This window comes from Charadrius vociferus, unplaced genomic scaffold, assembly GCF_000708025.1.
Source record: "Charadrius vociferus isolate BGI_N301 unplaced genomic scaffold, ASM70802v2 scaffold134, whole genome shotgun sequence".
Classification (NCBI taxonomy): Eukaryota; Metazoa; Chordata; class Aves; order Charadriiformes; family Charadriidae; genus Charadrius; species Charadrius vociferus.
The window spans coordinates 7,885,098-7,912,126 of NW_009648333.1; the positions used below are offsets into that span (position 1 = coordinate 7,885,098).

Below are 27,029 nucleotides of genomic sequence, written 5' to 3' on the forward strand. Positions count from 1 at the left end.
ATGTTTTGCTGTGGTTTTTGAAACTAGAATTTATTTATATTCAAATCAAGTCATATAAGGTAATTAACCTCCACTATAAAAAGTGCATTTATTATTTTTACAGAAAGCAAAAGGAAATACAAGAAAGAAAGAAAATGTGGATATTTATCCATGTTTAAGTATATAAAACCTTCAAACTTTTTCACTACATTATAGCATTTACATAATGGGTGTACAAAATAACTTGTCCTTCGCTTTACCTGACTCTTCTGAATGGATCCGACTGTTTTCATTAGAACAGAGTATAATAGAAAGAGTTTATTTTACGTAACAGATAACTCTCAAACATGCCTAAGATTAAGTACTGTCCTGGAAGACGCAGGCTTTGCTGAAGAGGGCCTTAGGTGGGGAACCCTGGCACTACTGAAAGATCCGCTGGAGTCCAAAGGCATTTCGCAAGCCACATCCATACCACTTTTCTCCCCCATGGATCTGGCAGTGCTCGTAGCAACTGCAAGACCAGCACTCGGGATTCCCAACAGCAGTCTTGGAGTGCATAGATAAGAAAAGGAAATATTTCACTTGGATTTTTCCAGGCAGCTAAATTACATAGCAGGAGAAAAGGGTATGGCGGTTTCCTGAGGGCATTGTGTTGATACGCTTTGTAAGGCAACAAGGAAATAAAATTGGAATGGCAGTGGATGCTGACTACATAAAAACATATATAGAAAAACCTTAGCACCGCCTTACCTGTGGTTAAATTTGTGACCAAAGGAAACCCAGTCTTTTTCAATTAACACCTAAAATGAGAATATTGCATTCAGTGTTGTGGAGCAGAGCTGACCCATGTTGAAGGAGGCAGCAGAGCGGTGTAAACAAGCAGTACTGGAATCCCAGTTAATTATTAGAATAAGCAGAAAAGTGACAAGCAAGAATGATGTAAGCGAGTAGTATTAGAATCCCAGATAATTTTTAGAATAAGCAGAAAAATAATGAGCGATGAGCACTGCTGCCAGCTCAAAAACAAGTAGCACTCTTCATAGATGCAGATGGAATGCCAATATTTCAGCACAGCTTCAATTAGCTTGATTCATCATTTTCTAAAATATAACCTAAAAACGTCTCAAACATCTTTTTTCATGTGTGACCAGTAACTCGATAAGCATTCCCAACTGCTTTCCCAGTGCTGATTTGCTTGGGAAAGGAACAGATTTTCCAACATAGCCACTCATTGAAATCTAACGTCTAGGAAGCACACACTTCTGACACTCAAAACTCCACTGATCCCTGAAAATGAATACAAACTCTTCCTTGCAGGAAAGCTGCTTGGGCTGCAAGAAAGTTTCTTGGTCAAGGTTAGGAAAAAAAAATAAACGGGTGCCCAGCTGATCCCCACCTTTTATAACATGTCATACAGAAACCAGGAGACAGAATTTGGACAGATACAAACTTCTCTTCCTACTTAAACAAAAAAAAGAAAGAAAACGAAAAGGTATATATAAGGAAAGTTTATTTTCCATTAAGACCAAAGATATTAATCTTAAATGATGCCATAATACTTTATTTACTCTGTGAAAGAGAACCTGCTTACCATGAATCCCTTCATAGTTCTGTAATACGGATCCAACAGAAGACTCGCCACAGAGCAAACCTGGGCTGTCCTGTCCCAGCCGTCAGAGCAGTGAACAAGCACGCTCACACCTTCCTCAGCCACAGCCTGGCGACACAGAAAAAGTCAGAAATTGCACAAGCAGGGAGAAAGGCGATGCTAAGAGAGGAACAGCGAGACAGCGCAATACGGAGAGTATTAATCTGGGACCTGGGGAACCTTGTTCTTTTTTCAGTTCTGCTACAAAATTCTTGAATTATGTTGAGTGTTATTCCTCGTGTTTGGAAAGTCTTAATCTCATCCCATCCCATGCAATACGGTGGTTGCAGCGTGACCTGTTTATGCTCCGCTCCGGGTGGACGTGGGATCTGTTTCAATTAAAATACATCAATCTGTCAGAGCGGGACGACTGCCTCAAGCAGATTCAGATGCATTTAATGCTCTTACTCACATACCAGCAACAGAACAGCCATACTCGCAACACGGCTCTTCGTTTCTCATCTCGATGGTGGTGTCAACAACGGCAATGTCTGCTTCCCGTGCCAGTGCTAGTGTGGGTGTTACTCCAGCACACTGCCAGCAAACCCCTAAAGGTTTGCGGGGAAGCCTGTGGTAGTGGTAAACTTCCATATCTAATAAGCAAGATTGTATCAGTGTCTTTAATGTAAATAACTGGGGAGAGAGGATCCCGTTTTATACATAAACACATAAAGAAGAGATCGTACCAAGTTCTCCAAAGTTTGGTGTTGCATTCTTTTTGGAACTTGAGATTTTTTGGGTTGGGGTTTTTTTGTGGTTTTTTTTTTGTTGTTGTTTTTGGTGGGTTTTTTTTAAATTCTAAGGGGTTTGTACTTCATCATTTCTAAAGAGAACTAAATTTAGAAAGTAGAGAAATAAAATAGGTTAGGAAAGATACTGCTTAGAAAAACAAACATTTAAGTTAAGTTTGGGCTTAATAGGGAATGAGGAATAATAATAAATTATCTCTGTTTATCTCAAGAGACAAGTAAATTCTACCAAAATAGAACCCCTGTGGGGCAGGAGACCAACAACAGAACTGGGAACAGTACAAATAAGAACGGGTCAAAATGCCTGTCTGAGGAGGCAGGAGGCTAGCAAACATAAGGACAAAGGATACATTTTTTTTGGACAGTATTTTAAGACTAGCCACTGGGGAAAAGTTGGCAAGAGTTAATGTAAATGACCTGATTTTTACAAGCTAATGAGAGCTAGTAGGGCTGGGAGAAATAATACCATGTGCATTTACCCCCAGCTGCAAGAAACTACAGTTGCCTGCTGAGAAGGAAGCAGCAAAGCAAGAGAAATAAGCAGCTACTGAGGAGGGAAACCCGTGAAGTTTTATCCATACAGCTGCATGTGGCAGGTCATGTGAATAAAATGGCCCATAAGAAATTGTAATAGTAATCTCAAAAATAACAACTGAAACATTAAAAGGCAGAGCACAAGGAAGGGGGTAATCAAATTAAAACTTCTGTCGGTAGGTGACAAATATCTACCCTACTTTGGGTGGGATTAGGAGAAATAATTTCTTATCAAGGCCAACGACTGTTTTCTGAATCAGTTCTGCAGGATGTAAGAGCAGAAGCTGCCAGAGAGTTTGGCCCTGGTAATACACAGGAGTTGGTTTTAGGAGGTGAATTTGTTGGTCACTAAATAACTCAAAGAGGATAACACAGTACGTAATATTCCTATATTACAACTACTGTACAAAGAAGTAGTCCTCAAACAGAAACCTTCACCAGAGAACATGTCCGGAAACCAGTGGAGGAGGCAGGGGAAACAGGGAAAGAAACAGTGACAATCACTGCTGGGGAGTAAAGTAAGGACCTTCCAATACCTGGCGTAACACGATACAGGGTAGTAGAGGATTTAGTACATCTGAATCCTTCAGTGAAAAGAACACAAACTTTTTTTTTTTTTACCATATTAGCAAAACGTCCACATGACAGCACCTAAGAATCATCTCTCCTCATACGTGAAGCATTGCAAGATGGGTTTTTTTCCCCCAGATACATCACTGAAGATAACAGAAGTTACCCACAAGCAGAGAATTTGGTCCTCACTTTCTGCATCTGGTTAGTCCAAGTCTTGTTCTCATTTTGCACACTTTACCTTTGCAATAAAAATGCCGGCATCCATAATGGCTTTGATGTGCTTCAGCCAGCCAGAGTTTTCTAGGCCCCACAGGAAGTCACTCATTGAAGGTGATTTCAGCTCACAAACTGCAAAATAAACTACATCTTAAATTTACAGAAATTTGATCCCTTAATCTTTCACTGACTGTTTAACCAAAGAGTTATCTCTTCAGATGTCCCCTCTGTAACACACTCATCTTTTGAAAAGAACGGCTACTTCAAAGTCAAACTTTACCATTGAAAAAAGCGTATATTTAAGAAACGGGGCTGGGTCAAATTTCACCCAATATGTTGGTTTAAGTTAAAAAGAGAAGCTGTTGCAAAGCCTGGTACAAACAGTTTATCCTTCTGTGCAGCACAGATTTTCCAAAATTGTGTTGGGAGTGAAGTTTTCAAACCCCTAAGAGAGGCTCACGTATTATTATCTGGGACCTGGGGAACCTTGTTCTTTTTTCAGTTCTGCTACAAAATTCTTGAATTATGTTGAGTGTTATTCCTCGTGTTTGGAAAGTCTTAATCTCATCCCATCCCATGCAATACGGTGGTTGCAGCGTGACCTGTTTATGCTCCGCTCCGGCTGGACGTGGGATCTGTTTCACATTATACATATTTATATTATCCATGTGTTTATACAGGTATATATGTATTTTAATAAAGGCTTGGAAACAGAAAGCATATGATTTCTGCTGTTGGATGGGCAGACAGCCACCTTAATGGTGCCACAGCCTCCTATTCCCAGCCACGCTTGCTGGGCTGCCCACCAAACCAAGCCTTCAGCATCACCACAGACCATGGCCTTTGAGTTAAAGCAATTCACTCAACAGTTCTCCATCCCTGAACAAAACTTTAGCAAAACTTCACTGGTAGCCAGAAAGTGTTCTGATGGAGAGGAAAATTCATAATTCATCAAAGAAAATGTTCTCCTGAAAACTTCCCAAGCTCTATGCCATATTTAAAGAAAAAAAAAAAAACAACCGCCCACTTTTTACAACATTAAGTTTCTATCCTGCTGCAGCCAATTGTCTATTTTTTTAATATTACAGAGTTTGTGACATCAGAAGAAAAAAAGAACAATCAGAATCTAATTCAGATACCTCAGTCCAGCAAGGAAACAAATACTCAACAATATTTGGTGCAATCTTTTTCAACTATTCATCCTATAATTCATGCATTTATTTTGATCCATGTTCCTTAAAATACAGTATAATTCTACAAGATACTAACTGGTGAAACTCCTTCAAGGAATACAGTGAAAAATGTCATGGTTTTTACTGAGTTAATGTATGTTCTGTGAATTAATAGTGCCTTAGTAGGTGTCTCTTGTCCTCTGGAAATCTAAAAGAGTCTGTTAATTATGGCCAGTGGCATAATTTTAGTCTCCTTCAGTGTAGTGGGAATTTAATTTTAAAAGCCAAAGTCAGAGTTTATACCACATCTGAACGTATCTGACTGTCTTAAATCCATTTAATTCAGAGGCAAAATAGCCTGATGTGTCCATACAAAGTCTTGCAATCTTTGTACGTAGGGCCTCTTCCAGATGGTTATTTTAAAACTCATTTTTGAAGGATATTTATAAAAATGCATAGATAGCAGCAGTGAAAGCAAACAGCTTTTCACATGATTAATGCCCCTGTGCAGATGGAAGCATGACCAATTAGTAGCTGAATTCTGGCTGAAGCTGCTGTCTCTGTTTACAAAAGCCCAAGGTAAGGCTGAAATAGTGCTTTGCTCATTCCCACTACCAAATTAGAGTCAATATTTACTGACCACTTCACTGAGCAAAGTTCAGACTGTCCTAAAGGCATACACTGTGTATTTCACATGATTTTTGGCCACCGATCTGGACCTTAATACCGAGTTCGATTATGAATTAAATTATGAGGCTTATCCTAAGGGGAAAAGGCATTTCCATCTCAGCAGAAAAGGTACCAAAAATCTTGGAGAAACAAGACCTGCTATGTGGGCACAGGAAAATCAAAAGCCCCTGGGCGGTTCTTGTAGCAATCCAGCGGTGCTCCCGTCCCCGGGAATGGAGGAAGAACCAGGACACGTGGTGGAACCTGCATCTTCCAGGAGCACAGGTACCAGATTGGGATGCTGGACCAGTTCCCCTATTTCTGGCAGGGTGGCCATGGGTAGAGGAAGGAGTAAATGCCATGGGCCAAATCCTCAGGCTCTCTTTCTGGCTGATCTGTCACTGAAGTCCAAGGATCAGAGGGCTGCTCTTACATCAGCAACCACTGCTCCTGGTATGAGGGGAGGAGAAGCTCATATTTGCTGTTTAAATACAGAGAGGGAGCATGTAGGGTCATCATCTCCATGCACAACAAACCGGGGTCAAGCCTTGGTTGGGCCCTGGACGGACGGCCAAGCTCATCCCATCACAACTGCCAAACAGCAGCCCCGGTCAACCCTTCAGTCTTTACTGGGAAAAGGCCTATTCTGAAAAAATTCTCCTTGTCCTACAGATTTAATCATTTTATAATGCTGATATATTTTGCCAAAATAACATTATAAAAGAGTAAATACATGTTAAAGTTAAGATAAATAAAATTGCTAGAATTACAGTCAGTAAAATCACAAAGCTGAAACCAAATTTTTGCTACCTCCTCAAATAAATTATTGACATTATTATAAGTATAAATTAACGTGTTTGGCTTTTTCCTAAAGAAACATGGAAATGAACATTCCTAATATAAATGCATTTGCCAATGGAAAGCTGAATAATAAATTTTCATTCAAATTTCCTCAGCATGGGAAATTATTTAAAATTGCATATTGAAAATAGTCTGCAGTCTCAGGAAAAGATCCTCCAACTTTCACTTCTGCATCATTCCAGTAAGTTGGATAAAATTGCCCTTGCACTCCTGCAACACATCAGACCCGTTATGTCTCGATGTCCGCTTTTCCGTGCTCTACACTTCCAAGCCACAATACAGCGCACATTAAACTAAACCCGGGTTTCACCGTCCCCATTCCTCTTTTCAAAGGTTTTTCTGCACCTTATAACATCTCACAACACATCACAAGCAGCAGACATATTTTGTAATGCTTGTAGTGTAATGTGATGTTTTACCTTAGAGATTAATCTAGGTGCGTTTAAGTACTCCTTGATAAAAATTTAAAGCCATATTAAACATATGTTATCATCACCCTTAACAGCCTTTTGGATCCAGTTCCCTTTGTATGTGCAAGTCGGGTAATAAATACCCTTTTTGAAGGCCACAAGGGAAGCAGAGGAAGGGACACTGCTATGAATGGAAAAAGAGAAAAACTATGCAGCCCCTTCCATGAGAAAAGCCCTGCTTGTACACTGAAAGTTTTAAGATTTGGGGAAAAAAAAAAAAAAAAAGAAAAAAAAGAAAAAAGCACTTGAAAATCTCAAGAGCTTGAAATCACAGATTTAACTTCTCTAATTTCTAATCTTATCAGCCAGGTTGCTGAATATGAGATTTCAACGTAGCAAATATAAAACCAATGAAAAAAACAGGTGTTTCGAGCATATGGCTCATTTAAAAATAGATGCTAAGAAGTGATGCCCTGGACTGTTCAGTGCATTAGAAATTACCTTGTTACATGTCAGTTTGGGCCAGGGGCCTGCCTCACGGACTTTTGTCTCAAAAATAACACACAGCACTGTCCCATGCAGCCGGGCTGGCTGTTTACTGTTTTGACTTTGATGGTCCTAAGCTGAACAAATAAAGGGACAGGTTTATTCACCCGGCCTCTCTCCTTGCCAAACAAGACTTTGGAGTGAACCAAACATCCTTCTATTTTCCTTCCCGAGACCCTTACACCAAGGAATTAAGGGTCAAAACAAGCCATGAAGAAAGTGAATGTTCTACCTGCATTACACTTTACTGCTGGTTTGCATGAACTGCTCTTATTTGAAAAGAGAGCACAGCTCTGTCATGGAAAACATAAGCCCTTCTTAGATCTAAAATTCACATTTGCATATAGACGATGGGAGACAGATGAGGAATGAAAGAGCACGGGCAGAGCGTCAAGTCAAGGACAGCTACATCAAGCTGATCCAGGAGGTGACAGAAGGTGTTGATGATGCACACGAAGGGAATACTGAGACTCTGTGGAGTGGAATGAGCACTATTTACTGTTTGCTTGTTAAAAATCAACATGCTGTTGAGGGTCAACGATGGCTTATTTATTCTTACCCTTTTCCCAGAAGGCCTCTAAGCAGTAAGGCACTCAAAATATTAAATGGCAGTACAGATGTGCTCATTTATGCACTGATAAGTATTTATAAAGCAATTATTATTAATTTCCATGGGACTATGAAGGTGCTCAATGGTTACAGCCCTGGACTGTGAGTTTCATAAATAAACCTGATGTGACATCCTCTAAAATGGGTATGAGTTAGTTTCTATTAAAATTCACAGTCTAAAATGCATGGCTACCTTATTGACCACATAAAAGAAATCAAACCATGGGTTTTCTGAGATTAAAAAAAAAGATTTACTGTATTTTTCACTCACATCAGTCAGCTATAAGTGATTTTTCTTGTTATACCATCAAACTCTAAACCGCAAAATAAGACGTAGCAGAAGTAAGGTGGATTGAAATCAAAAGAATTTTGCCATTAAAATAAATGATACCTGGATTTCACCCATGAAACAAGGTGTTTGCACAGAGGAAATCCTCACAAGTTGCGATGATGCTCCATTACACAAGCACACTAGGCAAAGCTCTCTTGGCATACCCGCTTTCACTGCCACTGGTTTCACAGAACCGTAGAATGGTTTGGGTTGGAAGGGACCTTCAAGATCACCTAGTTCCAAGTCCCCTGCCATGGGCAGGGACACCTCCCACCAGACCAGGTTGCTCCAAGCCCCATCCAACCTGTCCTTGAACACCTCCAGGGATGGGGCGGTTCAGAGCAGTTACTCTGATTTCTGTGACTTAAGGATCAAATCTTTCCTCTAGTTTTCAATAAAGAAGTGTGTTACCTTCAAGCATTTTCTGCAGACTATTTCTCATGACGTGGATGTTCTCAATGCCTATGAACTGAAACTTGATGTTGGAGTAGTTGTCTTCATTTTCATATCCCTTCCCTGCTGCTCTGTTTGCCATTGCATTGAGCTGAAAAAAATTAGGGAAAATTGGATGAAAACCAGTAGCAAACCGATTCTTTTCAAAACAAAGCTCGTGGTCTACTGCAATAAATCCGAGTGATTTAAGCCAGGCACAAATAGGAAGCATTTATCAGAGTGTCAACACAACGGGTTGGGGATCGGGGATGAGTTTACAGCCTATTGCGGGGCACTGGGTTGCTGAGGCTCTGACCTCCAGTTCACACACCTCGAGTGTTAACTTCATTAGTGAGGTTAGACACAAAAAACCCCACAGCTTACGTAGGGCTTCTCTGCAAGAGCACAAAGGTTTTAGTTTGCTCTCAAAAGGCTGTTCTGATTGCATTTTTGATCAGCATTATGTTTACTAGCAGAATATACCCAGGAGGTGGCAGTGTCTTATCTGCCATCTCACTGTACCCTGTAATGTTGCCTAAATCACTGTGTTTTACTGCTCAAATCATCCAAAAGTTGATACAGCTTCCTGCTTTGGAGCCTGGAATAATGAAGAGAGAGTTTGAGTAGGTTTTCCTATGTTTATAGTATCTTGGCTGTAGTTGTGTAAGACCACAAAAGATTTGAATTGACAAAATTACCACAAATATTTTCATCTGCAATGCAGTGCTATCAAGTACTTTGCTGTGCTTCAGCAAAAACAAAAACATTCTACTGGAAACTGGAGTTTTGTCTTTGAATCCGTTACCTACTTCCTGGCATGGGAAAGTCACTAAATGCTTCTTTAGTTCAGTTTTCCCAAGCATAAAATTAAGGGGTTTTTTTTAATGCTTATTGTTCCCCCTTTTCAGATTTTTTGGGGAAAAGAAAACTATCTGCCAAGCCTCTTATGCCAAATTTTGATATCTCAGCTGAAAACTAGAGCTGATAGGAACAAATTAAGTACTTTTACTTTAATACCCTATCTTTTTTATTATTATTATTCCCAATAGCAAAATCTCACTGTTCAATAGAAACAAACTGTCCCTTTGCATCAAGTCCCTGTTTCCCTATGAAATGAAGGCTGTACAGCTGAGGAGCCTTTGAACTTCCCAAGAAATATGAAGGCTCCAGGAGTAACAAAGCATCCCACATGGCAGAACCTCCGTGCCTCCAAGCACAACTAACAGCTTCTGCTCAGGATAGATTTAAGAATTAAATAACAGTGGATATCGCACATCCAGACTGGAGGGCACTAACAAGGCTTTTGGAGAGATTATTAGGCATCAGTTGGACAAAAAATGACTCATCTTTATTGCAGTGAGAGCCAATGCTCATGAAATACCAAAACTAAGTATCTCTTAGACATTGCCAAGGGGACGAGAGGTGGTGCAGGCAACTCCGTTTCCAGTTTATTTCCCAATATCGCAGGTGGTACTACTGATTTGCTGCTTCTGTGATCGCTCCTGAAACTCACAATAATATACTTCACCACTCGGGTAATGGTATCATGGGATATACAAGAATGTGCCTCTTCCTGGTCTCTTCCACCCCAAACACACATACTCCCAATATTCAATTTTAATTTGGAGCTGAACGCATGCAATTGAGTAGCATGGATTGTCTGCTGCCAACTTACCTCCAACTAAGATGAACGAGTCTAGCTTTTTTATGTCTTATGGCAAAATGGGTTTCCGTGGGCCAAATTTGACCTCTTAACTTCCAAAGGAAACAGCTAAAGACTGAAAGCTTTTTATGCCACTACAATTTCATTTTATATGCTAAGAAAACAAATAGGTGAGACCACTTTCAAATCTTTTCTTCTGTCCAATTTAATATGTGAACATAGGGGATTTTTTCCCCATCTTCACACTTTCTGGCACATCCATTCCCATGAGCAGAACTTGGCAATAGGAATACATAGTTACATTTGTGGACTACCATTAGGAATTGAGATATTGCATGAATTTCATGATAGAGCAGAAGGAACCATACTCTAAGATAGGAACCTAGGCCAAAAAAATAGCATTTTTTCTTTTATTTGAGTCTTGTTTAAAACTTATTTTAACATGTAGTATGCAATTCAGGAAAAAGTGCAGGCAAAAAAAAATAATTCTTGTCCATAAACCAGCAGTCTACTGATGCTTTGGCTATCAATGAACAATAAAAAAAGATGGAGCCTGTGAACAGCATGTCCTTTAAGGACAGAGTCCTCAGTGTGACTTGCTAGAAAGATAAAAATTATCTGCTGAATCCTAATCTTTATCTTTTGAAGTAGACATCAGTGTTCTAATATAAACAACTTGAAGCAGTCCCTCTCTGCAATAGCATACAGCTCCAGGAAGAAGGATCTGTACACGAGTCTAAGCCACCACAACCCCTGAAACGCTAAATGAGAAACATCTAGCCCCTACTGACCTAATCCTCAGTAAAATAAATGCTATTAACTGTCTCTGCCACAGAGCAATTTTATCACAGAAATCCTTTATTAAGACAGTCTGAAATAGCCCTCTTTAAAAGCAAATAAATATAAGGTTAAATTTGCAAGGCTTTCTGACACTCATTTATTTTAAATATTGTCAGTTGCCAAACTTTGCAGCTGCCACAATATTTACTAACAAGTTTTCCACATCACCTACCAAAATTCCATCTGTTGCTCTTAAAGTAGTTGTTGCAAAGCTCTCTAAATTGTGCCTGTCCTCGCTTCATCTCAGTGAATACGAGGAGACAGCCTCTAAAGGGAATAGACCTCACTTGTCAGATTTCCTGGCACCTTCTTTAATGTGGAGGATAATTGAGTCCTGTCTTATTATAAAGAGTCATAGAACTAATTTGTTTTACTCATAAGCAGTAGGTTTATATTAGCTTCTTCTGTAAACATGTAGAGGAAGAAGAAAATGAAGACAGACAGCAACCTAAGTAATGCTCTGCATATGGCCATCCTTGTATATTTAAAGGAAGTGGAAACAAAGCTTTCTTCTGCAGCCAAAGCTTTTGTTTTGAAGATTATCAAGTGCAATGAGGGACAGCATATGAAGAGCTCTTGGGAACGGTGAATTCACCAGCTCATCAACATTCATCATCTTTGCAAGGAACCAGTTCTGGTGAGAGAAGAGGCAGGTAGCTTTTTAGCTTCCTGGAGCAATGGGAAACCTTGCACCAGACTCAGTGACTTACCTTCACATTCGTTAAAAGTTCCCTGAGGAATGCCAGGAACAGCTTGCGCTGATATCTATCACTTCCTACATGCTCTAGGTTTATACATGCATCAGGAGCTGCAAATTAACTGTAACAGCTGTAACGAGGCTGTGCTTGGCACCTGGGATCACAGGAGCTTCAGAAAATCAGTCCTTTCTTCCAGCAGAGAGAGAGAGAAGTAGGAATCTGTGTGTACAAATTTCTTTACATCGAAACTCTTTTTTTCCCCCTCAGAGAAATTCAGTTAAAACAAAAAGTTTTCATCTGCTGACTGGCTCCTGAAGATGCCACCCTTGCTGAAAATATGCTGTTGTTCATGGCTAAGGGAGCCAATTTCGCTCTCTTCACTTAATGTACAGGGTTTTTTCACTGCACACAGGAGGTGTCTCACCAAAGTCATTTACCAGAAAGGTTTACAGGATGGGACCTTCCTGTTATTACCTTGCAAAACATCCTTAATAGCAAAGTCAGTAAGTCATTAGTAATAAATCCCATCAATGAGCAACCTCCTTAATTAGGGAAGAGTACCAATATCATCAGGCAGGAAATGCTAAGCTATAAATATTACCACATACAGAAAACTGTTAAACATGCATTATTTAGGCAGCCGGGTCTGTACTTCCTATCCAAAGGCTGCTCTGAACTCAGTCGTACCAACCCTTTCCTAGTGCTCATCACGACTCACTTACTTCAGGGCCACAAGTAAGGTGGTATCATCCTCGTCTTCCCAATAAAAAAAGAGGGAACTGAAGGTCAAAGTAGTCACCAAATCACAAAGTGACACGTTGAGGCCCTGATTCTCTGGCTGCTGCCTCCCGTTACAGCTGTGAGCGCTCAGCACTTTCCCACCAGCCCCCAGGTCTTCGGTCAGTCGCCAACCAGCCAGACAGGTCCCTCGTTTCTGCTCCAACTCTGCCAGGTTTGCCCTTCCTCGCTCCATTCCTCATGTTCCTCAGCTTTAGCCACCTCGGCCTTTCAGGCTCTGTCTCCTGATCCCAGAATGCTGAAACAGCCTCCTTGTTTGTTCATTTTCCTCAAACATTTGCTCTCATTTTCCCTCTTCCCCTACTATACCTCATCCTGGATCTGCTAGGGATTTTGTGGAGATTTGCCTCTTTGATTTCTTCAGGTGCTTTGGTAACTTCAAGAGCAAAGCTACTGATAGCGTAAGAAAGAATATATCTCTGCTCCCACTTCCAAACACTGAAGGCGATCGTGTTCTTATCACCTTGAGCTGTTTGCTGGCATGCCTAATTTGGACAGAAAGTTTTTTAGCTTCCAACCTCTTCTAGATCATTACTGAGTTTCTGTGTTTCTGCACATCATAATTTTTTCCAAAGCTTTTATCTTGGCCAAATATTTCAGTCAATTATAGAGATATGGCATCTGAGATCACTATTTACTGTATTTCAGATTCTCTCTCAAAAATACAAAAGTGCTGGAGATATTCAAAAAAGGTCTCCTTGTAACCTCAGTAAATGGTCTTTCCTTAGTCTTATGCAGAGGTCATTGACATTTTCCCACTTGCAGGAGAAATCTTGCATGGAAAATTTTAGTATAAGCAGGCAGAGGTTTGCAACATTACAACAACTTTAAATACGGTTTTATAATGGGAATTATTTCTCACTAACCCCATCAGTAATATAGTCACTGATATCTCCTCTGCGTGTGGGAACAGTTCTATTCCAAGTTATTTACTTCACTGTATCTTGACATTTTGTTAACAACAGAAAAGAGAAAAGCTCCGTATAAAGAAAAAATTCCTCTAAGAGATAAAAACGAGGGCAAGGTTCCGAGTTAAGATTCCTCTGATAAATCCTGATTTACCTGTGGAGTTACACAGGTGAAACTCAGATCAGCATTATGGTCAGTCATTTGGGCTCTGCATCTTCCCTAATGTGTTCAGCTCAGGTTCAGTCCTGCTATGTGCAAGAAATTGAATGTACTTACTTTGGGCCGAGTGTCAACAACGTATAGGAAATCGCTTCCTGGATTTGCTTTTCTAATGGCCTGGAGCATCTGTTCATCCTCAAGGCATCGAGCACTAAATCCAGATAAAGGCTGGCTGCTTCTACAGATGGACGCCTGCAGAAAAACAAACAAACGAACAAAAAATCAACAGAGTTATTTAGCAGAAATTGTTTAGCATCCAGAAGCATACACAAAAGCAGCTCATTAGAAGTTTCCATAGGTGCAAAGCTACACATGAAAGGCAGAATGGTAAAATGAATTACATAGAATCATAGAATCGCCTATGTTGGAAGGGACCTTTAAGATCATCGAGTCCAACCATTATCCTAACACTGCCAAGTCTGCCACTAAACCATGTCCCTCAGCACCAGGTCTACTTGTCTATTAAATACCTCCAGGATGGCAATTCCACCACTTCCCTGGGCAGCCTGTTCCAATGTCTGATAACCCTTTGGTGAAGAAATGTTTCCGAATACTTAATCTAAATCTCCCCTGGTGTAACTTGAGGCCGTTTCCTCTTGTCCTAAATGTTAACAAATATGTTAATAAACAAATTCATTTTTAAAAGGCAATGAAATGTTAAAACAATACAACCCCATTGGCCCAGGCCTAGTCTTGAATCTAAGTTTTAGAGCACTGTCATTCACGCTTACCAGTTAGGATACTGATTACACCCAGCTTACACCAATGCATGCTTTGCTGAACAGCCTGAGACACCATGAGCCCAGGAAACAAAAATGCATGACACGCAGCTGGATTGCTGATGGTGCTGTATTTTTAGCACTGCCTCTGGAGAAAGACCTTACTGCATGGGAAGAGGGTCAGGCAGGCTGACTCCTGGAGCACGGTTATTAATCAGTGCTATTGAAGAAGACAAGAGAGTTTCTCCCCAGACCCATCAGGATCAGCCCTCCAGATGAAACTGGGAAAGAGGGAACAGAACGTGAAATGGGCGAGCAGGAAGGTTTTTATTTCTGCTAGGCAGAGGGCAGCTAGATTTGTAGAGGGCAAGGGGCTAACACACGCACTTTCTACGCACTGAACGTAAGCGTGAAAGAGAATCTGCCTGTTGAAGGTCGTGACCCATGCAGACTGCCCTACAGATTATTTATTACTGTGAGAAGGGACACACTCATTTTCAGCCAAGTCTTTGAACTGTCAGTAGTTAGGCAGTGAAACGTGGCTCTTTCATACAGAAACCCTGAATTGTGCCTGTTCACACTTCATTAATAGCTTCTGCAAACAGATTATTAGTTTTCTAGGCTCTCGCCTGCGGATCAGCACACATGCCAGTGATTTAATATATGCTTATACCTCCTTTGCATGAAGCAAAATGTACATATGAATATGTCATTTTAAGAGAAGAAAGGCATTTCTCTCCTATCCGTTGTGTACCATACACAAGGCACATATGGCCCTCAAGATTAAGGTTGAAGTTAGAGCTGTGGATGAAGGTTAGGATTCAGGAAAGTACAGGCTGGAGCCCATTACGTTATATCATCCTGGGAGCCCAAAGAGGCTGAAGTATGTGCTGGCCCCAATACGAGTGAATGGCTTGTCTGTCGGGTTAGGCTTGGGGTTAAGATTATGTTTAGCCTCATCTTAAGAAAGAGCTGCACTGCCAGTACTGCAAAACAGGAAGATAAGCTGACCTAGTGACCATTAGATAACGTAACTGGGAATCATTACCCACGATATCCATGAAGAGATCACCTCCTGCTGAGCCAGGCCAATTGCTTAGGATAAGCATATATGTCTATAAATTTTCTTGGGCTATGTTTGAGAGTGAGGCAAGAGATGAGGTCATGTTTTGCTATTGCACAGGGTCAACAGCCAGTTCCAGAGTTTGATCTTACCATATTCACAGATATCCTGTAAGACGCAGAATAAGGTGTCACATCATCATTGAATTTGCCAGTACCAAAGAGCTATGGGAAAGTTCTGTGTATGAAAGACTGAAAGAGTGGCACCCATCTCCCTCGCATGCAGCAGACCTCTTCCCAACCTGCTGTTACCACAGCTGTTCAATATCCACCATCAGGAATCTTACCCCACCCCTGTCCATTATTCTATTAGCTGGCAGCTCATGCCAACCCCCAAACTCACAGAGGTATTTCCTCCAACATTCCCAACCCTTTTCCTAGCCCTTTGAACCATGAAGGATCCTGGATTAAACACGATACTTTAGAAGATCCTGGTGGTCTGAACGTTAACCTAACTCCACCCACAACAGGGAAAACATTCAGGCTGAAACCATTTTTCACTTTGAGGGTGGTGAGGCACTGGCACAGGTTGCCCAGAGAGGTTGTGGAGGCCCCATCCCTGGAGGTGTTCAAGGCCATGCTGGACATGGCCTTGGGCTACCTGGTCTGGTGGGAGGTGTCCCTGTCCATGGCAGGGAGGTTGGAACTCGATGATCTTTAAGGTCCTTTCCAACCTAAACCATTCTATGATTCTATGAAACTCATCCGAACTGGATCACGATATATTGGAATCTAGCTGATCCCTGAGACCTTTTTTTTCACTGAGATTTGGAAATGTCCAAGTGTTTTGAATCCTAGATATCTATATTTGGACTTACTTGACTATGCAAAGTGACTTACCTTGAAAATTTTGGCTCTAATGAAACATTAAAGATAATATGGAATTAATGCAGAGACTGCATTTACTATTTAAATCTTCCTGTCCTCCTGTTTTGTTGTCAAATTCATAGATGTTTGTGGAAGCAGAATTCTGATGAAGTAAGGGGTAAAAAAGGAGTCAAAATAATGTCTCATTCCTTCCTTCTGAAGTTTAAACCTATGACAGGGACCACTGTAAAGATAAGAGGCTGGAGCTTATGATTCCTGCTTGTGACATCCTATGGAAAAATCTCCCATCCTGTGTGGAAACTCTGCAGACACCCTGTAATCCCACACTCGCTCTGTCTCTTGGGAGGACCTGGCCATCTCCCAGCACTAGGGACGACCCCTCCATGCAGTTGCCAGTCTGGGACTGAAACAGAAAGAGATATTAGACACACAGACCCTTTGTGAATACAAAGGGGACACCATCCTCCTAAATGGTAATGACAGCTGAGATAAGCCAGTCCCTAGAGGGCTGGGATGCAAATGTAAAAACATTCCGTCCATGGGATCCTTCAGTCCAAGGGGGTGTCCTTTACCTCAGCTGCCAGAAACAGAAATGCAAATAGTCTAGGAACAAGTTTTTTTTCCAAATGATTATAGACGATTGAGGCCATTCCTCACTCAGCCTTGAGAATATCTTTCACAGAGAGGAGAAAGTGGCACTCCTCACTCTTATGGACAAAGACTGTCTCTTCAACAAAGCCACGACATGCTCCTCACGCCAAAATTTGGTAGCTCTTTCATCCATCCTTTTTGGATCTATTCACAGATCTTTTCTTGAGAGGCTACTCCTGATTTTCTAATTGCTTCAAGTGGTTTTCCTCCTCTTTCACTTGCTCTCAGGCTGTGGCTGTCAGATCCTAAATTGCTCTGTTCTCCTCACAATCACCTGCCAAGCTGCCTGTCACTGACCTTCACTCTTTTGCCACCCGTGCTTCAGGACCTCTTGTACTACTCCACTTCCTTGTGATAGAGGGGTCACATTTTTTTTTAGCTGGATGATGAAGCTGGGTTCAAATGACTGCATTAAATGCCTATTTATGGACTAAACATACTTCCAGTGTGTGCCCATATGTACAAACCACACTAAGCAGACTACACTAATCATCTTTTTTTTTTATATAAACACTGATTTCTTCTTGTAAAAGCTTAATACAAGAATTATGAAAGCATGGCCAAAACAAGCAAACACTTCAAAGCTACAAACTCACACTTACATTGTTATCCTTGCAGTAGTAGGAAAGAGCTGGGAAACGCCTTCGGCTCCGAAATTTAGAGCTCCCCACTATGATGTGTGCAGTCGCAGACTTTGGTACGTACATTTCTGTAGGATAGGAGTCACACACCTGTGAAAGCAAACTCTGCTTATTTGGTCTACAAAATACAACTAACATTAGCCATCTCCATAACAAAAAACAAAATACCAAGGAATTCTAATCTCAGGGAATATTCCATAATTATTGTATACACATCACTGACATTTCTCAGAACAGTCTTTTGAAGATGGAAAATATTAATTCTAACTTACAGGTGGCAAAACTGAAGCAGAAGGGTTGAAGGGCTGTATTTCTAAACTTTAATTCATGCCTCATTGAGAATATACTGGTAGAACCTGTATATTCTGTCTATTCAAACCAGGAAAGATTCCCCATTATGTACAGCAAGGTTGTAAATACAAGTGTGGTTTCCTCTGTAGCCAAATCTGGAAGTAAGGATGGGAGTGGGCAAATTTCTCAAATACCCTTGTTATAATGGAATGGAACTATAGAGCCAAATTTTCAAGCTAATCTGATAATAAAAGAAATAATGACAAAACTAGGGACTTTGAGAAAATAAATTAATCGGTATGAAAAGAGGATACCAAAAGGCAAGCAGCCCTGACAATGCCTACCACTTCTGAAAGGAACCCAATGAGCCTGCAAAAAAGCCCAGAAGTTCCTCCAGGGACAAGCAGGACCACAAATGGGCCCTGGTCTAATTTCCTTTTCCTGTTCCTGCCTGTGGTATTCTGGATATCCAGTACCTCACTGGGACTTTCTGAGATGACTAAAGGAATTAGGATGCCCAGGAAGAAATTAAGTTTTGAGCAAGCCAAAGATACATAACGAAGCAGAAAGAAAAGGAGGGGCTTGTGGTTACAGATACTGCTATGGTCAACTGGGTTTTATTCATGATGCCATTTTTCCTACACTTTATCTTAAAAGAGGTTAAAACATTTTTTCCGCTTGTTTTAACAAAAAGAAAACAAATCCTGACAGCACATTCAGTCTTCTCTGAGAACTTCACAGTCCTTCCTGAATATGGATATGCTCCAGCAACAGAGCCATGGGAGTGCATGGGCACACTTCCTTCAAAAATACTTTGGTTATTATTTCTCACAATTAATTAACATTCTAGGGACTTCAGTCGTGCAGGACTAAACTAGGCAGGACAGCAAGCAGCTAGGAAGAGATATGACCTGTCAGATGACTGTGAAAAGCACTAAGAGTCAATCACAGAGGATTGCGAAGATGGTCAATGAGGAAAAAAGATTGCCAAGTTCACTATTTCAAGTAATTTTTTTTTTCTTAAAATGACTGTGTAGTAATTTTATATAACCCTACATGTGAGAAAAATGCTCATTCAGACACATAACTTTAAGTATGATTTAAACTTCTCCCCAGGCAGCCAAGCACTAACCTTTAAAACTGACTGTGTACCAACTTTCTGTGCTTAATTTCCACATGTATTAAACAAAGACACCTCCTTTCTATGTGCTTTTTTATGTGAAAGCGTGGAAGAACTGCACCTTACTACATGTATTTACAGCACTGAGCACAAAGGGATCCTGCATCTAAGCACTTCAGCAGTCCACGGTCAGACGGCTGATTCACTTTACAGGCTGTGCAACAGAAAAATCACAACAACTCACTCCATAGTCTCTGTTTACATCGCTAATCTGCCAATAGTTGTTCGGAACACCCATTCGATTATATTCTTCATTGAGGTCCACGAGCTTCCAGCCTTGTTCTCGTTCTTCTTTATCCAATTTTGGATTGAATGAGAAACAATACAGCTCTTCGTATTTCACTGAAAAACACCAAGCAAACAAACAAACCAAACCAGTAAAACACCTCAGATATCTCATCCTGAAATCATACTTTAAAAACAAAATTTGGTATTGTCCTTTGTGTAATTTCTCTTTTAAAATATAGAAAAGCCCCTATCCTGGCTTATAACTATTTTCAAGTATACTTTGAAAGTACGGTGCTGTTTTGTTACTTGTATGTGTTGCAACATGTATGCCTCATTAGTAATGCTACTTAAAACATACTGTTCTGCTAGACCTCTTCTCTACTGAGCTGTAAAATCCTTCCCCAGCATGAAGACAAATGTCATTTATAATATGCTTTCGTCCAAAGAAAACTGAAGTCAGTGCCAGAATAAGCACTTGTTCTGCAAAAGTATTTGCTGGCCAGAGGTAGCTTAGAAAACCCTTTATGGACGTAACATCTGTCCTGTGGCAAAGACAAAAGATCTGAACAATGGATTATGCAGCACAATCTTCCAAAAATGAACTAACTTGGAAGTCTTTGTCCCTAAATAGGGAAATTTTCAATAGATTCAATGAAATCTTAGTTTTATGGACTGCAAAATTCTGTCCTTGAATTACTAGCAGAGGCATTCATGATACAGATGTTGTAATAGCATAAAAATAGCATGTGTTACATCAATCATTTCATCATGCCCATGAACTCGTTTAAGTAGCTATGCCACCTGTCACCCTCGGTCAAGGACCGTGTAATAAACTTGCTGGTGCTGGACTTTTTAATTTTTTTTAGGAGCATATCCTTATTCGTGCTAATGAGTGACTTAACCTTAGTGACCAATGGCAGCCAGACACCCTCGTCATTAAATGCCAACTGTCACTGATATGAATAACTATTCAGCGTATAGCTTGAAATGAACACTCTTATTGATACTTAGGATATTGTTATGTCACAAGGGCATGTATCAGTCTGCTGCTCTAAAACTTTCTGACCAACAGGTTTTTAACTTTAGAATCAAAGTAAAATAAATCATAAACTCTGATTTCATAGTTTCCCAATGATACACATGCTTCACACTATAATTTTAACAAGATGAGCAAATTTAAGTGCTACACTTTTTCTAATAACATATACGTAATAAGCAGTGTCTTAGAATACTACAGTAAGGAACTTACAGATATAAAAATAATAACAACAAAGCTAACCACAATGTGAATAATAATAAAGCTTCTACCTCTTTCTATAGAAAGTATTTTTCTTTTACTTTATGTCTTTTAAAGGTGTAATTTAAGTTATATTTTGCTTGTTTAATTTCAATTAAACTGATGGTACATACACAAAAAAAAGTGTGCACTTAAGGAAAGACATAGTTGTCTTTCCTCTGTCAGGAAAGTACTGAAAGTCAACAAATTTGTGAGTAAGGAGAAAGAAAAGAATGTTTTGCACACCATCTGACAGTTCAAACTCTTTCTTTATTCTCTGATTTCAAACTTCTGTCATGGCACAGCTATAGAAAGACAATCTGGTTTATTTCTCATGTTCTAACATAAAGCTTTAGCATAATCCATAAACCCAATCTGAGCTCATTTTAAGTGCTTTTGGTAGCAATTCGAGATCTTGTTTTTGCTGCTTGGTTGTCAGAAGCGTCTGGATTTTCTTTAGAACCGGACCTGCAATTCACAGGCACATGGGAAGCCTTTAAAAATCCACCTATTAAAATATATCCAAATTATTTATGACAGAAGTCTGACTCAATGTTACAAGTATCATTACACAATGGTGTCTATAAGTGGCAACAAAAATGTTGACGTATTAATAGTTGGTGCCTTAGAGCTCAGTCATCAGCTCTTCTCCAGCACATATAGAACCTTCCCTAATCTTTCACCATTATTTTGCCATAAGTGTCTGCAGTCCTGCTATTACACCTGTAATAACTGTTATGGTCAGCTTGTTTCACAAAATGGCTTAATTAAGCAAAAAGGCCAAATTCAGCTGACAGCTTGACCTTATTAAAATGCTATTAACAGCTGGCAAGAATAAAATCAAACACAAATTTGGTCCTTTAGTGTATCTAGGACATCGGATAACACAGAATATATTAAGCCAGTACACAAGATGAGCTTCACTCAGATTCAGCTATAGTGGGATGAATTAAAAGAACAGGCAGAGAACGAAAAATAGAGCCTGAATGAGTCAAGTTTTCTCCTCATGGAGTAAAGGGTGTCTTATAATGCTGAGTAACTGTATTACCTTAAGGAAGTGCAGCTTTGTGCCCAGACAAAAGGACACAGCAGAGCACTGTCAGGGTACATACAGCTCAAGTTTCAATTGGAGCCTTCTAATTTTGAGTGAGCAAGATTTTATCCTGCCTCACATGAAGATCAGGTATTTTGCTGGAGAAGGAAAACTACTGTGCAGCTGAACTATGCAAAGAGCTAATTCTATGCTGCTCTTATTGCATCTTCTTCATTCGAACCTTCTTATCCACTGCAGCCTGCCACTGAACCTGTATTCGGGGTCCATGGCTATTCCTCTCTTCATCATTAGGTATGTCTGTACTGAAGCGTCCTGTTCTGGTGCGTAGCAGTAGGCACACCTCCTCCTGGCTCCAGGGCAAGAGCATTAGAGAATCACGTTCCTTCCAGCATGCACAAGCACAGACTTGCAGCCGAGGCCCGTGGAATTAATCCAGATTTACATCAGCAGAACCACTGACTGAATTTGTCTCATTGTTTTTACATTTCTCTGATGCCTTTCATCTTGCATCACCTAGCACATCGAGTTACATCTGCTGCAGTTGCATATTACTACTACTATCCTAATTATAGAAGGTGCTTTATAAAGTTCAGTAGCTGTGCTGGCTGACGGTGCAATTTTCCCCCCATCTACACAGTAGATAAAATCAGTGTTCTCCTATCAAGATCCAAATTAAAGCCAAGGTTGTTAATTTTGTACAGACTGTGGTGAACATTTTCTTTGCATACCATTAAAATAATAGCAAAGGAGGGAGGTTGGTGCTGTATTTCTACAGCTATCATTTCAAACAAACAATTCAGAAGCCTTTTCAGCTGGTCCTTAGGAGAGCAGCTATAACGCAGAGGATCAGATGTTGGACTTTGCTGCAACATATGGATTGTCATTGAAAAGAGGAAAGGTTTCAAAAGGAACTTCATCTGAATTCAGAAATTCAAAAAGGGCACATTCAAAACTGAGGTAATAACAGGCACAGGCAGTCCAGGGGAATAAATCAACTGCCCGATGCAAAAGCTTTCACTGATTTTAGGAAATTTATGCAGCGCACAGAAAGGGAATATTCAGACCTTGACATGGCCACTAAATATATCATAAGTTTTTTGCCACAGCAGGAACATGAAAATTCTCTGCATTTAGAGACTTGACAGTATTTTCCTAAAGTCACACTTATACACGGCAGCCAGTAAGCAACAGTTACACATAAAATATCATTAGAGTATATACTTTATGGACACTGATAGCCTACAGTATAATTTTCAACAAAAGTTCATGACATGCTTTGTTATTAACTACATGTTATGATGCGCTTTCTTCATTGCTCCATAAGTGATTATTTTAACACGCTTGTCTACTCAGAGACCTTTTCTCTCATAACACACATCTCTAATGAAGCCTTTTTTCTTAACCTGCAAAGTGCAAAGATGTCCAGCTGCGCTTCTTCCACTATATTCTCCCTCTTCAGCATGAGGATGGACTTTTGTGCCAGTTTCCTTCTCATACCTGGTCGTGCAAGACGTATCAGAGATATGTAAACGTCATGGCAGTCTCGTTCCTGAGGGATGACCAGCTGGATGACCTGGAAGTTCTTGCAGCGGATCAGCAACGGGCAACCAGTGGCAGTGGTGGCCTGCTTCTCAATAGAGGAAATCTGGCTGTGAAGAACCTGTGGGGGAATTTAAAATGGTTATGCCAAGTGATTCAAACGTTTAGGAAGAAAAATAATTATTTATAATGGTGTGCCAGGGCAGGCAGAGTATCTTCCACTACTGTTTCACAAAATGCCCACATTCCTCTTCCCATTCCTATCTCCAGCTCCAGGCTCAAGCAGCACCTCGTACATCACCTACAGACCAAGCAGCTCTTGGAGTGTTTCAGCTGCTCAAACATTACCCTGGTCATGCTATCTAAAACTTTTTGTTTGTTTGCTTTGGTGTAAGCTAACAGTTGTCCCAAAAAAAAGCTCTTTTTGTCTGTCTGTCTGTACAGTTAAAAGATGAACCAGCACCAGTTAGATAAGGCTAAAGTGTTGGGGCTCCTCATTGGCAGAATGGTAGTCCTGATAGAACCTTCAATACTGCATCAGATGAGATGAAACATTACAATAAGAATCAGGAGGGGAATAGTGGGAGCAAAAGAGGACGGAGTTAATAATTAGTACAGAAACAAAGGATTCATAATTAAGCTACATAAAAGAATCTCACATCGTACAACACCAGAGCTATATCTGTATCGATATATACACACGCATGCACAACATCTGAAACAGACGTGCTCCGAGACAGATCCATCAAAACAGATAACCCAAAATACTACATTATGCAAAAAATTTAAAAAACTAAAAACCCAAAATCACTGATCCAGCACAAGCATTCAGAGAAAGAAGCGAGAGCTGACTGAGTCAAGGTAGTAATTCATATTTGAAGCATTTTTCCTCAATTCTTTCTAGACGATAGGAAAAACACCGTAGTTTACAGAGGCAGTTCCTCAGTGAATCGTATCTGGTATTCGTATGGTGAAGGTCCTTCTACTCCTCTTACTGTGTTGCAATATCCAGAATCCATTGACAATTTCCAGAAATTACCAGGCTGGAATTTCACACACTCTGAAGCTATAAGAGCATCCATATGCACTAATTTACTATGTTTAAACGGTTTTGTAAATTATTTTCAAATTGCCATCAATAAAGTGCCATACACTTACAGCTAACTGAAAAAAAAACCCAAAAATTCATACCCAGGTTTCTTTACGAGTTTCAGAACCATTCTCCACAAATATGACATGGGTAGCTGTTAAATACAAAGTTCCCAGTGTAGCTTTTCTTGAAGATAAACGATCAAGTAACCGAACATTTTCCACCTATACAAGGAAATGACAGAGGAAAAAAAAAAAAAGAAGAAATAATTAGGCTACAACAAAGCCTTCCACAGTGAGATTTCAACATCCACATTTTGTCCATTACAAAGTAAGTTCTTTTCAGTACCATGTGAAATGTCTAGCAGAAGAGTATAACTATATGAGAAAATATCATTGTATCATGATCTATTTCCAGATCTACCTTAATCTTCATTTCCCCCCCTCTTGTGGTACCTCTGTATCCAAAAATCTGTTAGCAGAGACTTCACAGAATCACAGAATGGTCAGGGTTGGAAGGGACCTATGGACATCATCCAGTCCAACCCCCCCGCCAGAGCAGGACCACCTACAGCAGGTGAGTCTTCCAAAGACAATTGTCTTCCAAAGACAATTTCTCACTTGAGCAATTTCTTGTTATCTCACCTTACCAAAGCCCTGCGATAGCAAGGCAGGGCCCGGCTTTTAGCTAAACTCTAGCTCCGTGTTGTCTGTTCAAACCATTCCAGAATTACCAGTGATACATAGGGAGCTAAACTTAAAATAAAAAATAAAAAACAGGAGGTGATAGTGGTAGAGCACCTTTCTTCAGCAGGCCTCACTCGGGCTCCCAGGCAAGTCTTTGTTGATAGTTCAAAAAAATGTTTCAGTCTTTGTCCCTACACTTCTATTAGGGCTGTCAGCAGTGGTCACAGCACAAGTGTGTGCCTTCAGCCACTTTTCAATGGGAATCAAGGACTTCACACCCACTGCTCCGCCGCATCGGGCACAAAATGCGTGTCTTCTCTTTGCGAGTCCATAACATGTCATTAACTCTCAGATCACCGGCTCGTGGTGTGGTCACCATTAATATTTTGTGTACGGCATGTGTCATGGGCATTTATCTAATGTTATATGGCATTTCTGGCTGAAAAACTGGAACAATAAAAAAAAATCAACAAGGCAGATATTAAATGGGATAAAAACTGCCTAAACCAGTTAAAAATTTGCTACCATGGGTTTGACAGGTGTCAAACAACAATTTTAAAACTAAAATTAGTTCTTTTTCCTAAAAAAACCTAGTTCAAAGTTCAACCAAGGAATGCTGATGGTTGATAACATATAACTTGTAGTAAATTATCAAAAGGGTCTCTTCTGGTTTTATAATGTTGGAATCATACAACAGCACGTGCTTTTCATGCAAGCAGCAGCACAGATTTATGCAGCCTGCACGCTGCTGCAAAAGATCTTCAACACATTGGCTAATCTTCTCTACATTCTCTCATCAACTCTCCACTCAAGACTTACAATTTCTTTTATACACCCAGTTATTTTCAGGATTTGGGGCTGATAACAGTTGGAGAGATATGGCCCCATTAAAATCACAAGGGACTAGTCTTGTGTTTGAAGTACAGAAGCTGACTTGATTGTTGCTCTGAGAAAATGGAAAAGGGAAAAAAAAAAAAACCAACCTCAAAGTTAAAGAAGATCCTATCATTTTTGCATTGAAATAAATGTAATTTTGCACCAGTTTCCTGAAAATCAGAGTTGGGTGCAACAAATACAAAGAAAAAAGAATGAGAGGAACAGCAAAATCAATTTGATTTTTAATAATGCAGAAATTCCAGATTAGATTGACAGAAACCTCCTAAAATGCTCTCAGAGATGGGATGTAGCCACGTATTCTCGATATTCTGCAGAAATAATTCCACTGAAATCACACCAGAAGCAGAATGATGCCAGCACCTAAGAATTACATGTTTACAATGTATATTCCAAACACGTCGCACTATTTTAAAAATAGGAATAAAGAGATCCTTCAAACCAAAATAAGCCAGTTTGGTAGCAAAATGCTTAAAATCAAACAATTAGTAAAACCAAGTCTTGTCCCTCAAGGCCAGTTATAATCTGCTTTAAACAAAAATAAAACAGCTAGAAAGCATGGATAAAGTCTTTTCCCAGGACCATCTACTTCAGAGGTCACATATTGGGGCGAGGAGGAATGGAAGAAACACAGCAATAACCCAGCAAGCATTCAGTAGTAAGCAAAAGAGGAGATATAAAAGAGGCAGGGATGATACAAAAGAAAGATGTAGGCATCCTTCTAAAAGGAACCCTCAAATAACAACAGTAAAAATGAGGTTTGTGTGGACAAACATGAGGACTTTACTCTGAGGGCGGTGAGGAACTGTCCCAGGTTGCCCAGAGAAGTTGTGGCTGCCCCATCCCTGGAGGGGTCCAAGGCCAGGCTGGATGGGGCTTGGAGCAACCTGGTCTGGTGGGAGGTGTCCCTGCCCATGGCAGGGCATTGGAACTAGATGATCTTGAAGGTCCCTTCCAACCTAGACTAGTCTGTG

The 27,029-nt window shown here is 40.2% G+C and overlaps 1 protein-coding gene across 1 annotated transcript in view; it reads right to left on the minus strand.

Annotated features, from left to right (window-relative positions):
• Positions 1-25,573, minus strand: part of MTMR7 (myotubularin related protein 7) — a 31,025-nt gene extending 5,452 nt beyond the window's left edge. The window contains exons 1-10 of the mRNA XM_009885046.1: positions 25,523-25,573; positions 24,577-24,699; positions 23,344-23,506; positions 19,473-19,630; positions 17,779-17,907; positions 13,914-14,048; positions 8,709-8,841; positions 3,722-3,831; positions 1,571-1,696; positions 730-779 (exon numbers count right to left, since the gene is read on the minus strand). Of these exons, the coding sequence (XP_009883348.1) occupies positions 730-779; positions 1,571-1,696; positions 3,722-3,831; positions 8,709-8,841; positions 13,914-14,048; positions 17,779-17,907; positions 19,473-19,630; positions 23,344-23,506; positions 24,577-24,699; positions 25,523-25,573 (1,178 nt within the window). The remainder of the gene's footprint in view (positions 1-729; positions 780-1,570; positions 1,697-3,721; positions 3,832-8,708; positions 8,842-13,913; positions 14,049-17,778; positions 17,908-19,472; positions 19,631-23,343; positions 23,507-24,576; positions 24,700-25,522) is intronic.
• Positions 25,574-27,029: the final 1,456 nt, after the last annotated feature.